Source organism: Amblyomma maculatum, chromosome 3 (assembly GCF_055883805.1).
Source record: "Amblyomma maculatum isolate TAMU_Amacu chromosome 3, ASM5588380v1, whole genome shotgun sequence".
Taxonomy (NCBI): Eukaryota; Metazoa; Arthropoda; class Arachnida; order Ixodida; family Ixodidae; genus Amblyomma; species Amblyomma maculatum.
The window spans coordinates 202,763,466-202,779,109 of NC_139346.1; the positions used below are offsets into that span (position 1 = coordinate 202,763,466).

General features: G+C 46.0%; 1 protein-coding gene across 5 annotated transcripts in view; it reads right to left on the reverse strand.

The window, feature by feature from the left end:
* Positions 1-15,644, reverse strand: part of dom (domino helicase) — a 156,164-nt gene that overhangs the window by 58,217 nt on the left and 82,303 nt on the right. For all 5 annotated transcript variants that reach the window (XM_084599283.1, XM_084599280.1, XM_084599281.1 and 2 more), the window contains 5 exons: positions 13,388-13,754; positions 12,492-12,606; positions 9,217-9,348; positions 7,604-7,771; positions 6,041-6,124 (listed from right to left, as the gene is read on the reverse strand). In XM_084599283.1, the coding sequence (XP_084455409.1) occupies positions 6,041-6,124; positions 7,604-7,771; positions 9,217-9,348; positions 12,492-12,606; positions 13,388-13,754 (866 nt within the window). The remainder of the gene's footprint in view (positions 1-6,040; positions 6,125-7,603; positions 7,772-9,216; positions 9,349-12,491; positions 12,607-13,387; positions 13,755-15,644) is intronic.

Here is a 15,644-nt window from a genome sequence, read left to right on the forward strand (position 1 = left end):
CCGCTGTAAGTAAAGGTTCCTTGTGCTCTGCTGTTCATGCAATTCTGCCACATGTGCCTGTGTTTGTTATTACATATACATAAGAGGAGTGTCGCGTGACTGTTTCCTGTGTTGTTCGCATATACAATATATAAATAAAACTGCGCGTACGTGTTTACTTGTCAGCAAGTGTACAGTGCGCAGAAAGAACCATATGTCAATAAAAATGAAGCATTTCACTTTGTTCCAGAGATTACAAACATATTTTATATCAATAAATGCCTATGCTTTAATTGTTATTAGAATAGAAATTCTGGGTTTCCCTTTGTGAGCACGGGATGTCCGGGACTAAGATGCTCAAACTTCGCAGAAGCCTTTGCAAGCAAGAAGCGTTAAATATGTGCGCCGCTTCCAGTCGAAGACAAAACACACACCCTGAAACTTTTAGTCAGCGGCTTCAGTTATAGCTGAGGTCTGTTGCGACTTAATGAGAGCTGAAATGCAGTGCAAGCAGCCCTCTTGCCGAAGATGCGAGAGCGCGGTAGACAGCAGACAACGCGGCTGGTACCCACCCAGTTTACAGCGCTCCTGGCGGCGGCCGCCGGCATTCATCGCTCATGGTACCACCCAGGAGACCTCGGTCGGCACACTAGCCAATATATTCTAGTCACTATAGCTCCGCTGTATGAAGTGTGGCACCATTTGCAATAAAATCGCACCTCCAAACATGTACCGTCCTCAATATTTTGATTTTGAGAAATTGATTAAAAACGTGTTGATAAATTTTTGAAGCACCAAAGCTAACAGTAACTCGTTAAAGTGGGTTCTGACTAGCTTCTGATGTCAATGCATCATTTACCATCGATATAATTCGCCCTCAAAGAATGAAATTTGCAGCGAACGGAATGCATGGTCCGGAGGCCGCCACAAAAACGAGTGCGTTTGCATCGTGACCTCCGCAAAAGTTGGTGCCAAGTTCTGGCGTGCGATCGCCATTCTCACGATCATGCTGTAAACGCAGTCTGCCTGCAAATAATGATAAGCGGCCATTGCTCGTCTTGCACCGCATAGCATTCAGAAGAAAGTTTATTTCGACAAGATTTGGGATTCCGCGCAATCTTCTCTATGTTCCGCGTGTCACGGGACGCTGCTTCGCAACTGCCTCTGCGGCTGGTCGCGGCACTGTCTCACAGGGCGATCTATCTCGTCGTTGAAAGCTGCACTTGCTCATCGGCACCATCACGTTTCCGTACGCGGCAGAGCATGCCGCTCCTCGCTGTCGCACTGAGCACGACCGGCTATGCTACGCCGTTATCAGGCCATCGCGGACTCGACGCGGAGCGTCGGCGCTTCGTCATTGATTGTAGATAATCAGATGCGGCGATGCAGTGTCCCCGGCGCGTTTATCTCCTCTGGCTACCTTTTTCTAGGTTAATAACGAAGCGTGAATCTTAATATTGCGCATTTCGCGCTGTAGTTACGATGAGGGAACGGCGCTAGGTCGACTAGACCTAAAGAAGAGACCTTTTTAAAATGGCGCCGGAACGCGAGCAGTCGGCGCCGCCAGGCAACCAAAGCTCGCCATTTTGCTCACATGCGGTGTAAGTCCAATAGCGGGGCGTGTTTCAAGCGATTTTGCTCCTTTGTTTTTCGCTTCGGTGGGCTCGCTCATGGTCACCAACCATGATATATGAATGGCCTGAATTGTGACCTTTTGAACGACACCAAGATTATGCCCGCGAATCGCATATTTCTTGAACTGCGGGAGATCGAAATTTGGCGCAATTTGACCTCAGTTTAAAGGGCCACACGTGCAGATTCTCGTCTTTGGAACGCTGTAACGCGCAAATTAGGCAATATTTTTCAACAAAACTTCGGAGATAGCTGCGGAAAGATCTCAGAATTGCGAAAACGAGAAGATTGAAAATCCGATTTTCTGACCGATTTTCGGCGGCAAAGACCCGGGTCCCCCTTAAAAAGCACCAAATTAAGCAAACAGGGGGCATTGCTAAAAACAAAGCCGTTTTTATTCAGAGGGAAGGCATAACGAGATATGCAAGTACACTATAAACACCGTAGCCTTGGAAAGAAGGTTGCCAGCTGTCTTAATATAAAAACTCTCTAAAAATTCAGAACTGCCGCTTATTAAAACTGCAACTTTAAGACACTATTTCTTCTGATCTGCCTGATCTCTTCCTGCACCTTTTCCTGATTCTGACCTCTTTTCAGGGTGTCCTTATCCTGTGAATTAGGGTAACGTCGAGGCGCCTTTTTCCTTCAAGACCTGTGCTGATTGAAGGGAAAGGGGGAACAATATTTTTGCCGGTCCTGGGTGGAGATCTGTTTTGTTTTTTTTTCCCTCGAGAGAGGCGCGCTGCTGGTGCTGCTCAGTCAAATGGTGCGATGCGCGGGGAGCGCCGATTCCGTGCATGCGCAATCTTTGCTTTTGTTTTTTTTCATCAGGTGATTTGGCGGGGTGGCTGGTTAATCAAAGCGACACAGTGACTCGGAGTCGTGAGTCTGCTTCTTCGCAGCGCACCACAGGGATAGTGTGTATGCTTTCCTCATTGTAATGAAGAAGGCTACTTATTGACCGCATGCGGGGCTGCAAACATATTGAGTACCTGCGCATGAGTTATTTTCACATGGGCACCCTCACACTTGCAGTTTTGCAGTGAAAGAAAAGAAATAACTCAAGGCTGAGATAATCTTCTAAATGGCGCGTAAACGCTGACGTTTGGAATTAAGCTGTGAAATTATACAAGATGTTCCACATAAGGTGTTGAATGTACAAAAGCAGCTAACAGAGTCCAGTGTGCGTGCACAGGAACAGTCAAATCCTCAGTGCGCCTGCTGCTGCTGCTCAGGCCATCGAAGCCCATACCTCACTCGTACGAAAAAAGAAGAAAGTAAGCATGAATACTGCCCCAGCTGTGCTTTGCCGAGGGCAGTTCCGAACCATCACTCATTTGAAGCTGTGTTGTCACCGTTGGCCAGCCTGTTCGCACACTTTTGAGCGCGCGTGCACACACACATGCACACAAATTAAGCTAGCACCCAGGGCAGCTCGAAGCCATCAAGCGTTTTAATGTGCTTCGACCCTTCGACAGCCAGCCTGCCAGTCCATCATTTCACCCTTCCCGCGCATTGTACTTGATCCTCCTCTCACTCCCTCCCAGTAGATAGGAAAAAAAAAGAAAAAAAAAAAAGAAACGCAGGCAGGAGACGCAGAAATGACATGAACAAACGTCAATTTTGTGTCACATGATCGTCCGCCCTATTCTTCCGCCTTGCACAGTGTTGCCAGCAGATGTCAGTTTTAGTTTCGAGACAGTTCGGTTTTGCTGTTGGCAGAGTTATTGATGACTTTTGGCGCAGGCGTGGCGCAGAAGTAGGCAAAACATCGATTTTATAGCAGCATGTAGCAGGAGGTCTGATTTGACGCAGTTTGGCACATTTGGCGCAGCAGTTACACCACTGCATTTTGAGGAAAGTTGCACTAAACATTCGTTCCAGATCACCACAGGCAAGTGCATTTCAGATGCACTGGACCACCTTCGCAACAATGGAAACATTGACAAAGCAGAAAGGATTCTTCAGTCCATTAATATTGAAGGTGATCATAAGGAATATTCTCAAAAAAAAAAACAAAAGGGATAAATTCAGCGTTAGTGTACTATGTTTCGGGCTATGTAGCTAGAAAAGCCATTGCTAAAGATGCACGCTCAAGCTGTGCAGCTTAGTTGTGTGTACCTTAAAAAGAAGCGTAGAAAGATGTTAGCTCCTGGTTCACGATTCACTTTGATAAGAGCGGGCTTATTTATCCCACTGGTGACCTAGTAACAAGTGTAACGCCCGTATTCACAAACGCGCCTTGACTCGATGCATTTACTAATTTCTTTAGCAAAAACGAGCTGCACGAGGAAAGAATGCAGGAGTTTCTACAGAGTCTGCAGTCTTTGACATTTCTGCAATTAGGGTGTTCTGAGCATGCAAAAAAAAGTTAAGCAAGTGTCCTGAAGTTATATGTTCTTTTAAGATTTCGATTTTTTGTGAAGCGGTTGAACAGGTAGCGTGAAGGAAAAAGGCAGCGGCGAAAATATTTGAAGTTGCATTGCCCTGAAGTTATATGTTCTTTTAAGATTTCTATTTTTTGTGAAGGGGTTGAACAAGTAATGCCGAAAGTTGGGCGAGTTGGTTAACATTCATGATGGAAAATAGCGCGAAAGTACACGAAGGAAGGAAGGAAGTAAGACACGGGTAGCGTGAAGGAAAAAGGCAGCGGCGAAAATATTTGAAGTTGCAAAGCTGCAAATAATTTGCATTGATGTCACGTTTGGATGCACATACGAGACACTCAACTTGTATTGAACTTCCTGTGCCCAGTGTCAAGATGTAAAAAACTCTGAAACGGGGAACTATTTATCAAGTTCCATTTTTTATATGTCCATGGATGTTCTTGTTTGATATGCAAACACAAAAAAGTGGAATGACCATGCTGATGGCTGCCATCGGTAAGTGTTATCACCTGCTTTTCCAATTAAATGTGAAAGAAAAGGCAGGACCTGACGCACGTACAACGCCACGCCAGCTGGTATCCTCTCAGTATATAAAAGCATCTACAATGCCATCAATGATGCAGAGGTGCCGCCACAAACTGTTACCATATTTACTCGAATGTAACGCAAGGGGCGACTTTCCACATTGCCCAGTGAGAAAAAAATAAAACCACGAATGTAACAGGGATAATCGCTTGAGAAAGTACCTTTAATAGACATTATGGCCATTAAAGTCTAATCAGAAACGCTCATTCATTGTCGCCAAGTTGTCGCCGGAGACCGAGTTCTCGGAAACAGTCTTCCTTCACACTCCCGTCCTCCCAGACAATTCGGAAGCCTTTGTAGTCAGGCCCACATTTAAAAATCACTTCCCGCTGCACCCGCCACCCATGTAAGGTAGATAAATAGTGTCTAGCTGTCGAGCTGAAGCAGAATTTCCGATTTCTTCTGCTATCACAATAGCTTTTTAGGCGAGCGTCGTACCGTGTATGGCATGTTGCCATCGTGCAAAAGGTGATAACAGAAGTAAGCGCGCTAATCCACTGCGAAAGATGCGACAAGCGCGTGATCAAGGGGACAACGTGATTCTGAGCCCACAAACAAAAGGTGCAACGTTTTTGAATGGATTGAGATTTGGCTGATTTTGGCTTCCCTGGTACCCATGTTGCCAACATAACATTGTAAAACCACAGAAACCGAAACAGAATGGTGGCGGATTCAATATGGCTGCACTCCGGCGCTGATTTAGGCCAATCGAATCGCAGGATTAAATTATGATGCAAGGGTAGACTTTGAGAGCCAAAAATCATGAAGAAAAAAAAAAACTCCTGTTACATTCGAGTAAATACGGTATTTATGCCTGAGAAAAACATCGTTTGCAACCAGGCACCCACAGCAAATGACACGATCCTGCGACACGCATACCACACGGGCGGGAACGGAGGGCGCACCGGCACCGCCACCACGCCGCAGGCAGCACACTCCCTCCGGCTTTACCCCACTCCTGCATAGTGGCGCCCCCACACGGCTTCCGGTGGCATTTATTACTCTCCGGGCCACTCCTCCATGCTCGCTCGGCACACTAGCCAGTATATCCTAGGCACCATAACCAAGGTACATCTATTTCAAACCTAGGTCTGACCACTGGCTTACAACCACACATTTTTCATTACAACAATATTTCAAAATAATTTTTTGCGGTCCCACATAATTCGTTATATTGAAATTAGACTGTAGTTGTATTTTACAAATCAGGCAGTTTGAACCAACTTTTTTCCAGATAAAACACTTCCCCCCCTCGCACTTTTAGTTTAAATAGCAAAAAGGTTTTAGTCTATTTGACTTGCACCAAATTTTTATTATTGGTACAGCTTTGCAACCAAAATTTCCCATTCGTACAGCTCTAACCTCTACCCACCACAATGCTCAAAACAAAATTTCAAGCAGGTATCGTCCAGCCAATACGGCCCACGCCAAAGAGGCAACCATGCGTGCGCACTGACCTCTGCTTGTTTGAGCTGTTCAAGTGTCAGTGGTTCCTGCAGGGACTCCAGAAACTGCATTGCGTACTTCTCCACAGGAGTCAGCTGTTTAAGGAAATGGAGCAAAAATAGTCTAGGTTATTCCAGTGACATCAAAACAAAAAACATAAGTGCGCTTATAGGTACCGATAACACTTACAGGGCTACAAGCACAAACGCAGTGTGGTCATAGTACAGTTGACAGAAGTGTGGTCGTAGTACAGTCGAACCCGGATATATCGAACTCGAAGGGGATCGCGAAATAGTTCAATATATCGATAATTCGATATACAAAGATCGGCTTGAGAAGCCACTTGGGATTGTGAAAAATGATATGGTATTTGTCGCGTAATCAACCCAGTCGCATAATGAACACATCCCCACTTTTGCTCCCGAGAATTTGAAAAAAAAAAAAAAAAAAAAGCGTTCGGAGGCAGGACCGTCGCATACACAGCTCATTTATTGGCAGCGCGCCAAGATGCTAGGCAGCGATAACGTCATGGCGTGTTTATCTTTTGACTATACTTTTGATAGATCCAGAGATGACAGGGAGCGAACTTGGCAGAGTGCCCGTGATGGCTTGATTGCACAAGCCTGGTTCGATTTATCAGGCCCGCTTGGGGCGGGAGTAGTCCACTGCCACAAAATCATTGGAAGCGTGATAGCTGCAAATGCCGTTTGAAGAAAACAATGCTAAAAGTCCGTGTCAAGATCGCAGCTGACCGCATGCTTTCATTGATTCATAGATGTAAGAATAAACGACTTTCGCAAAAAAAAAAAAAAAAAAAAAAAAAAAAAAAAAAAAAAAAAAAACTGCCGCTTCTTAAAGTCTGCAGCCGCCATGGTCGCAGACTTAAGTGGCAGGATTCTGTTTTCATTTTTTTAACGTTGCGCAGCACATTCAGCACGACAAGGACGACTCTCACAAAAGAAAAAAAAAAAAAGAATTGCAGCTCCTTAACGTCCGCAGCCGTCATAGCATACGCTACGCCGCACGTCGAATTATCCGCCTTCGACTGTGCATCTGAACCAACAAATAAGCCACACATGTGGCTTCGATCAGCTACTCAGCCCGTTATGCTGATGGCATTACCACAACTGTCTATGGCAATGCTGGCGACTGCAATACAGCTGCAGATTCCGCAGAAGTTTTTTCGCAAAACTATTTTCCCACAGGCAGAGACAACTCTTCTGAAGATATAGGGTCATGCTCATACAATCTTGCAAGTTCAATCAAAATGTGGGAGTCTCCCGAGCAACACATCGCATGGGAACCAATACTGCAGAATATGGTGAAGACAATGAGCTGATCATTTAGCAGACCACATTCCTCTGGCCAGCACTTTATGCAGCATCACGAAGCACTGCTTGTCCACACTCTTGACTGAGAGTAGAGAGCATGACGCAGAGAAGCCAGGAGGACACAGAGACCAAATTAGACTGCTCAGTGTTCACTTTGGTTTGCCAAGAGTCAGTCTCAAATCTCAACAATGCTGCCTTGAGCATCTTCATACTGAACAGATCGCGAAAGGGTCGATCACTTGCCTGGTCCATGAGCTTGTCAAGCTCCTCCTCAGCCTGGGATTTGTCCTCATCCCTGCTGTCCGTGTCCAAGGGGATGGATTCATCAAACTCTGCCAGTTCAGCAGCTGCTTCAGCACGGGCTGTGTGCGCCGCCTGGACATCCAGCTCCTCTTCTGCCATGCCCAGTGCCTGCCATCACAACATACAAACGTATCGGGCAGAACCGCATGCACTGGACGAAATTTAGATAACTCCTCAGTTAACATCGACGGCCTTTTTTTTTTTTTTTTGCTGCGACGACCACTGTTTTGCGACGGTGCCACAGAAAGCGCATGTCAGCATCATTTGCGCTGCTCTGTTCCCAGCTGAACTGAAAGTCCAGCTTGCTAGCACTGCTGGCACTTGGCATTCTCCAGAAGCCCGTTTAGGGCCCTGAATTACACAACAATGACCTGGTCCGCTGGCTCTGCACTGGTGAGCGCGTTTGCAGCACTGTTTGTGCCCGTGTGCTTTCTCAGACCCGTCTTTCGTGCAGTTTTGCTAGCTCACTTCAAATGAACCAACTAGTTACGGCAGCGTTTTGCTATAGCACTGTTGTAAGCAGCTTATTTTATCCTGGAAAGCTCTGAAAGGCCGACAGTGCCACGGAAGCCCTCTATTACATCCAATGCATTGTTCTAACCAGATAAATGGATTTTACGGCATTTCCATGTATCTGGTTTTTGTGACAAAGTCTTGAAGGAGCGTGTGGCCAACACTTAAAAGCTCCAGACTGTTTCGCTATGACTTTAGTTTCTCAAAGACCTTTTGGTGCCCATGTGGTGCAAAGATAAGAAGAACCTGATTTTGTGTTAAAAAATGCTGCGTTTTTTTCTTCTTATTGACCTGAAAGTGTATTTTGTCTTCAATTTGTTTTGTTGCCTACAATTATTTTTGTTCTTTTCCACCCTACTAAAATTAAAATCCCTTGTGGATTGCAGTATCTGTAACTAAATAAGAATAATAAATTGTAGCAGCATGCAGTAGAATTTTTCATTCTGATAATCTGTGCAGCTGTCACACTTGCGTCACAGCTGCGTACTTGGCATGGCTACTGTTGGCCATAAAACATGGACTCAGTTGTAACAATAAAACTGTAAAAGACCGCTTTTAGGGTGAATCATGAAGAAATGCTGTGAAAGTCTATTCAACAGCTCCAATTTTATTCAAGTGAGAAGCAGTTGATTGAAATAACCTGCACACTAGAAGCTTTTTTGCACCAACACTAGCCAAGCCAAACGCAAAACCTTGCCTTCCCAGCATTCCTCGCATGTATGAAGTGCTCTTTAACAGGGCAACCAGCAACTCTCAAAGAAATGCAGGAAAAACTCTATGGGGAGCGCTCCTAGTTTTCTGGCTTGCAGTGGTATGCCCTGGCCACCACAGCTGTCGCTTCAATGAGGCTGCTGCAAATGAGACAACACTGAAAGCGCCCAAAGCAAGTGCTGTGCCAATGCTATTCGAAATGCTAAATACTGAAAATTCAGATAGAATTGATTTCAAATAATTCATTCTTTGATCAAATATTCAGACATTTTGAATATATGTACACCCCTATCCATACCAGCATAGCAATGCTATGATAAGCATTTCACCTTTTCAAACTCCACAGAGGAAAACTTCTCAGGTTTCTCCACTTCGGCCGGTCTGTCTTCTTTCTGTGACTCTTCCCTTCTGTCCAGTGCTGCTAGGTCGAAGTCAGTTCCAAAGAGATCCTTCAGTGTGTTCTGAAATGTGACGAAAGAGCCAGTCGAGCAACTTCAGTGCCTAAAGCGAGCAGCACAAAATTCAAGCACCACATTCAAAACGCATTCGGATGGCACTCACGGAAAAAAAAAAAAAGCTGGAGAACTATAGTAGCTTAAATTTCGAATCACGCAATTCCATAATCGTTCTCAAAATTTTTTTTCAGGATGCTGCTTCAGTTTCATCAACTGAACGACGAAGTTGACATGTAATCGGTGTTTAGAAGACATGAGGCACGAGAAAATGGAATCATAGGTGCGTTTGTTATCATTCCAACGATTGCAAAGAGCCTGATTCAAATGCGTAGCGAATTAAAATATGTATCGGCAATAATAAAGTTTTTTCGTAGCTCATGTAACCAACATATCGACTATTCATCACAGCCATCATTCTGCTGATGAAACCAAAACTGAAAAACCATCAAGGAAGATTAAAGATGATTCAGTGGTCATAGGCGAATACCACGCGATGATCCACGTACAGCTGACCTCAATATAACGAACCTATATAAATCTTTGGTACGTCATGAATGCTTTCATTATTACAGCGCAAGGACGGCACAGAACAAGAGGAGGAAACAACAGCGCTGTTGTGTCCTCCTTTTGTTCTGTGCCGTCCTTGCGCTGTAATAAAGTAATGTATGTAACCAACTCGCCCAAAATGTTGTATCATGAATGCCATTAGTTTGAGGTTTCCGTTTTAGCAGTCCACATCTAATTACAGGTTCTCAAGACTCCTGCCAGATGACACCATGTAAATACAGTAGAAACTCGGTATGATTACAGCTGACATGAGTTTCAATTGGTATGGATCCTGGAGATGTGCCAGCCCGACTGTATTATATGCAATATGGTTTGCGATAATGTGAACAATACCACAAGCTCTAGCAAACCACCAGGCGCCGCCTGCCTGCAGGTGCCTAGCAATAATATGTCAGTCAGGAGAAATATCGACAAAGGGCATGCAATTCAGTCTGTACCAGGTGCACGCGTGCAATGCGCAAGGATTTCTACGAGTTAAAAGTGCAGTATATTAGAACCTAATTGCGGCAAACAATATACAATGCTTTCAATGACGCAGGGATTGGTAACTACAGTTGAATCCCGCCACAACGAATACCGCCACAACGAAATTTCCGCGACAACGAATAATTTTTTATTCCCCGCGAGTATCCTATAAGAATTAATGGCCTAAATTTCTCTGCACAACGAACCATTTTTGCAGAGCGTTTCCGCTTCAACGAAATTTTCGCGTTCAAAATCGAAACCGAAACTAGTTTTATTGGCGAGAAGTCCAAGTCAAATCCAAAGCCACATTAAGCATGAAATCACGTGATTGCAGTTCCGCCATTTTGGCTTTGTGTCGTGGTCGCGTTGTTCACTCGCTGCCTTTCTCTTCGACAACGACGAGTTTTCATCCGCAGGACACGATGGCAACGCAAGTGAAAAAACGCAAAACTCTTTCCCTTGAGCAAAAAGCTCAAATAATCGCCCAAGCAGAAAGCGGAAGGAAGAAAGCGGCAATTGCTGAAGACTTCGGAATTCCTGCAAGTTCGCTGTCAACGATTCTAGGCAATAAGGACAGCGTGAGAATGGCACTTGCTTCAGGCACATCCTCGAAGCACAAAAAGGTGACGCGGTCCCTCCATGAAGAGTTGGACAAAGCAGTGCATGCGTGGTTTGTGGAAGCACGAGCCAGCAACGTCCCCCTGTCCGGAAGCATCGTCCAGCAGAAAGCCTTGAACTATGCATGCTAAAGCCAGCATTGGCTGGCTAAACCGTTTCAAGGCCCGCCATAACATCGTTGGAAAAGTGTTGTGCGGCGAGTCAATGTCAGCAGACGTGGACGGAGCAGCTGCTTGGAAGGCGAGTAACATGGCCGGAATTTTAAGCAACTTCGCGCCTGCAGACATTTACAACGCCGACGAGACCGGGCTATTCTACGAGATGTTGCCGGCTAGGACGCTCGACTTCAAGGGGCAGCGCTGTCACGGCGGCAAACACAGCAAAAAACGCATCACAGTGCTGCTTTGCACAAACATGGATGGCTCGGACAAGCGTCCGCCGTTAGTCATAGGCAAAAGTGCCAAGCCGCGCTGTTTTAAGGGAACTCGTAGCCTACCTGTGCAGTACAAGGCGAACAACAAGTCATGGATGACCCGCGCTATTTTCACCGAGTGGATGATGGCATTCGACCGCGACATGAAGCGGCAGGGCCGTAAAGTTTGCTTGCTTTTGGACAATTGTTCAGCGCATCACTCCGACGAAGTCAAGCTCACTAACACGGAGCTGAGGTTTTTCCCTCCCAATTGCACGTCTGTCTTACAGCCTCTCGATCAGGGCGTGATTCTTAGCCTGAAGCGCGCTTACCGCGGGAGGTTAATTCAGCGGAATTAACTTAATTCTGCCTGGAGCACACTGGGGCGCTCAGTAATTGTGAACTGTTTCAGGCACGCCGGATTTGCCGAAGGTCGACCCGTACACTCTGCTGGCCTAACACCAGGCGTTACAGACGACGACGAAGAGGCGTCACCGGCTCCGGGGATCGCGGCCGCCTGGAAAACGCTGGGAGAAATAGGAACCGTGCCGCCTAATCTCGAGCTCGACGAATACATCGGCGCTGACGCTTGTGTTGTTGTTCACGAAGATGTGAGTGATGAGCAGATCATAAAAGCTGCCCGGAATGATAAGGACTCTTCCGATGAAGAAGACGACGACGTACAGGAAGCGCCGGCTGCGGCAACCGCCGTACAGGTGATGGACGCTTTTGATGTCATCAGGAATTTCGTTGCTGTCCGAGACGACGATGTTGCAATGGGTTTGCTGACCGAGTGCGAAAATCGCGTGACGGCGTTGCTCGCTGTGAAGCGTAAGCAAACCAAGCTTACAGATTTTTGGCATTAAACGCCTTTGCTGCTGCTTGGGCAATTCTTTCTGCGTTTCACGTCAAATTTTTGCGATAACGAAGTTCCGCGAGAACGAATTTTTTTTCGTGCACCGTGAATTTCGTTATAGCGGGATTCAACTGTAATAAGTTTGTTATTTCACGAATTTCTTGATTAAACTGCTCCGTCTTGCCTGGATGGCAACTACTATCAATAAGGCCGACCAAGATGTGTACGTACCTGCTTGAAGAAAGCTGTAGTAAAGTTGCCTCCTTCGATGGCGAGGTCCCCAAGCATCCTCTTCTGGTTTGCCTTTTTCAAGATATTTTCTTCAACCGTTTTCTCGCTTATTAGCCTGAACAAATATGACAAGAAAAAAAAAAACACAGACCATTTGGCACTACTCCCAGCTGAGCATAAACACTTTTGTGACTATCTAACCCTCGATCAGCTTGGTTCAGTTTATGGGGTTTAACGTCCCAACCTTACAGAAATTTAGATAATGTCTGCAGGAACAGATTTCAGTGACCTTAGTAGCATCGTTTTCAGTAATACCTCAGCTGCATCCTAAAGGTTTTTTTTTTTTTAATGCGACAGCATTAAAGCCTTTGTTAACCAGAAAATCCGGTGTTGGTGGTGTGAGCAAAAAATTATGATCATGGTGGAGGCAGGTAGAAGCTAGCAGCGACATGGCATCCAAGAAGTTCGAAAGTTTATGTAGCTGCTGTTGATGATGATGATTACATTATTCATTGCAAAAGGGAAGCAAGCCCAGAAAGCATCGTGACTAATATGCATTATCCCTGTACTATCCCCCTCAATATGAGCTGCAATGCACGAGATGTGGCAGAAGCTCAAGTTCTAGACTCACAACAACCATAATGGCACTCAGAATTTATTCCTTTTAGCTGTCATCCATCTATATTACCTAGTTCGATGAACTATCTGCCCAGTGATCTATTACAAAGTGAAAAAAAGAAAAAAGAAAGAAAAAAACTGCTTCACTACAGATGTGTTGTGACTCGTACTGAGCGCAACAGTACGTCCAAGCACAGGGTGGGGTCGGAGGCCCATTTCACCAAACCATTCGAGAAACCATTGCTGCACAGCCTACCGAGCTAACATCGAACACTCACCTGTAAATGTGGACGTCCCTAGTCTGGCCAATGCGGTGACATCGGTCCTGAGCCTGGGCATCCATGGTAGGGTTCCAGTCCGAGTCGTAGAAGACCACCGTGTCGGCTCCGGTTAGGTTGACTCCAATGCCGCCTGAGCGGGTGGACAGGATGAAGCAAAAGATACGCCTGTCAGCATTGAAGCGCTCCATGAGGGCCTGACGCTGGTCCACACGAGTGCTGCCATCTAGCCGGAGGTATGTGTGCCCATGATAGTTGAGGAACTGCTCCAGGACGTCCAGCATACGGGTCATCTGAGTGAAGATCAGCACCCGATGCTGGCCGCCACGCAGCTGCCACAGCAGCTTGTCCAAGACTTGAAGCTTGCCTGCAAAAGAGTGCATGGTGCAGATTAGCAGGGTGTCTAGCAAACCATTATTTTCAAAATCCCCGACTTTCCCAGGTTTTCCCTATTATTTCAGCTCACATTCCCTGACGGTGAAGAGGCTCAAAAATGTAGCTGCTGATAACGAGCATAGACGAATAATTCCCAACAAAAAGCTATTTATTAATCATATTCTGCAGTTTACAATAGTGAAAGGCTGTTATTAGCATTAAAAACGGGTAAAAAACGTCGCAAGTTTACTGACAAATAAAGGCGCACTGATGCCAGCCTAAGCAGAGCTCTTTGATACTACCAGTTGCAAAATTTCCTATAGGCGCCCGTATAAAAAAAAACTGCCGTCTTGATTCGTCAAAATTCGGGTGTATATAGAATGCCTCGATGCGAAGCACCCTAGGTCACGACCGGTCTCGAGGCAAAGCACGCTTCTCTTAGCAAAAATTCTTAAAGATAACATCAGTAAAGTTAAGGGGAGACGTGAGTCTTAGAACAGTCGAAAATGGTCAAAAATCGATTTTGAGAAAAACTCATTTTCGAATGTTTATCGTTTCGAGCTACTGCACTGAAATTATTAATTTCGCGCAAAATTTGATCAGGAAATGCGACAAAATCGGCTTTCAAAATGTCATGGCAGCCACGAAATGCCCCCCGAAAAGAGGAATTGGGCTCGAAATTCCCGCACGCGCCGCGGGCGTTGCAGAAAAACAATCACCGCTATCTTGGGCTTAGTTTAAAGCTGCTTTCTTAGTGCGCAATTTGCTCCATCTTAAAATGGCTTCACTCAAGCGGACTGGCTGGACGAACCGGTTTTGCGAACGCCATTTGTTGGTCTCTGATTAGCTCTGACGCGGCGTGCTTGAAAAGTGCACCGTTCCGCGTCTCCCATTGGCTGGCGTAATCGGCGCGTCATTTTTTTTTTTTTCTTGCTGTTTTGCATTCGCCGCTGTGGCCGCCGCTTCATGCGAGTGTCCGTTTGCGCTCGTGTTTCTCGATGCACAGCTTGTGTAGTTTTTTCTTGCAATTGAGATGCCGGAAAACAGCAGATTGTAACCGTGCACGCAACAGGAAGTCGTAAGAAGCGGGTGAAGAACAAAAACCAGAAGACGTCGGCCACAAGCGTGCCGTCGGGACAGTTGAGTTACAACCTATGCCAGACTAGTTAGATGTGCAGGGGACATCAAACAAGCTGCCCGATGATGACACCGCGGGTTCAAATTACAGCGCAAATTGCAATCCAGATCACGGTACACTTCGAGTTAACACCGCCACCTCATACTACTCTACAGCGAAGCCGGCGCACTGCAGGCGCAGTTCATGACCCAATGACAGTTTCGTCTCGGCATTAGCACGGAATGCGATGCCAGTACCAAGTTTGTGATTGTGAGCATGAAAGTGCTAAGCAATTTTATCGCGCACACAAAGCGCGGAAACTGCGGCGAGATCGCGAAGACGTAAGCGGTCAACCGCTGTAAAGTCACAACGGACCTCAGCTGTAGCTCAGCTCGCCGAGTGCTTTCGCGCTGGCCGCTGCCGGCATGATTCTTCCTGCTTTTTGTCGCGTACTATTCCCCCGCAGCGCTTCCGCCTATTTTATTGGGTATCCAACTCACGTGCGTATTGGTTCTGCTATTGTGACAGCTAAGCCATGCGCAGGCGTAAACTTATATATCGCGCGTCGCCTTGCTGCACGGCCCCCGGTGGGGGCCACGCGCTCAGCTCAAAAAAGAAAAAAAATTCTGCATGAATAACATACTTGCTGTGCGCCAGCTTAAAATTAAAATGAACTGCAGAATATATCATGCCATTTTCTTTAACTAGGTGAAATTTTTGATGGTTTCTCTGATATTTCCCCGTTTTTCCCGGTGCATAAAATTT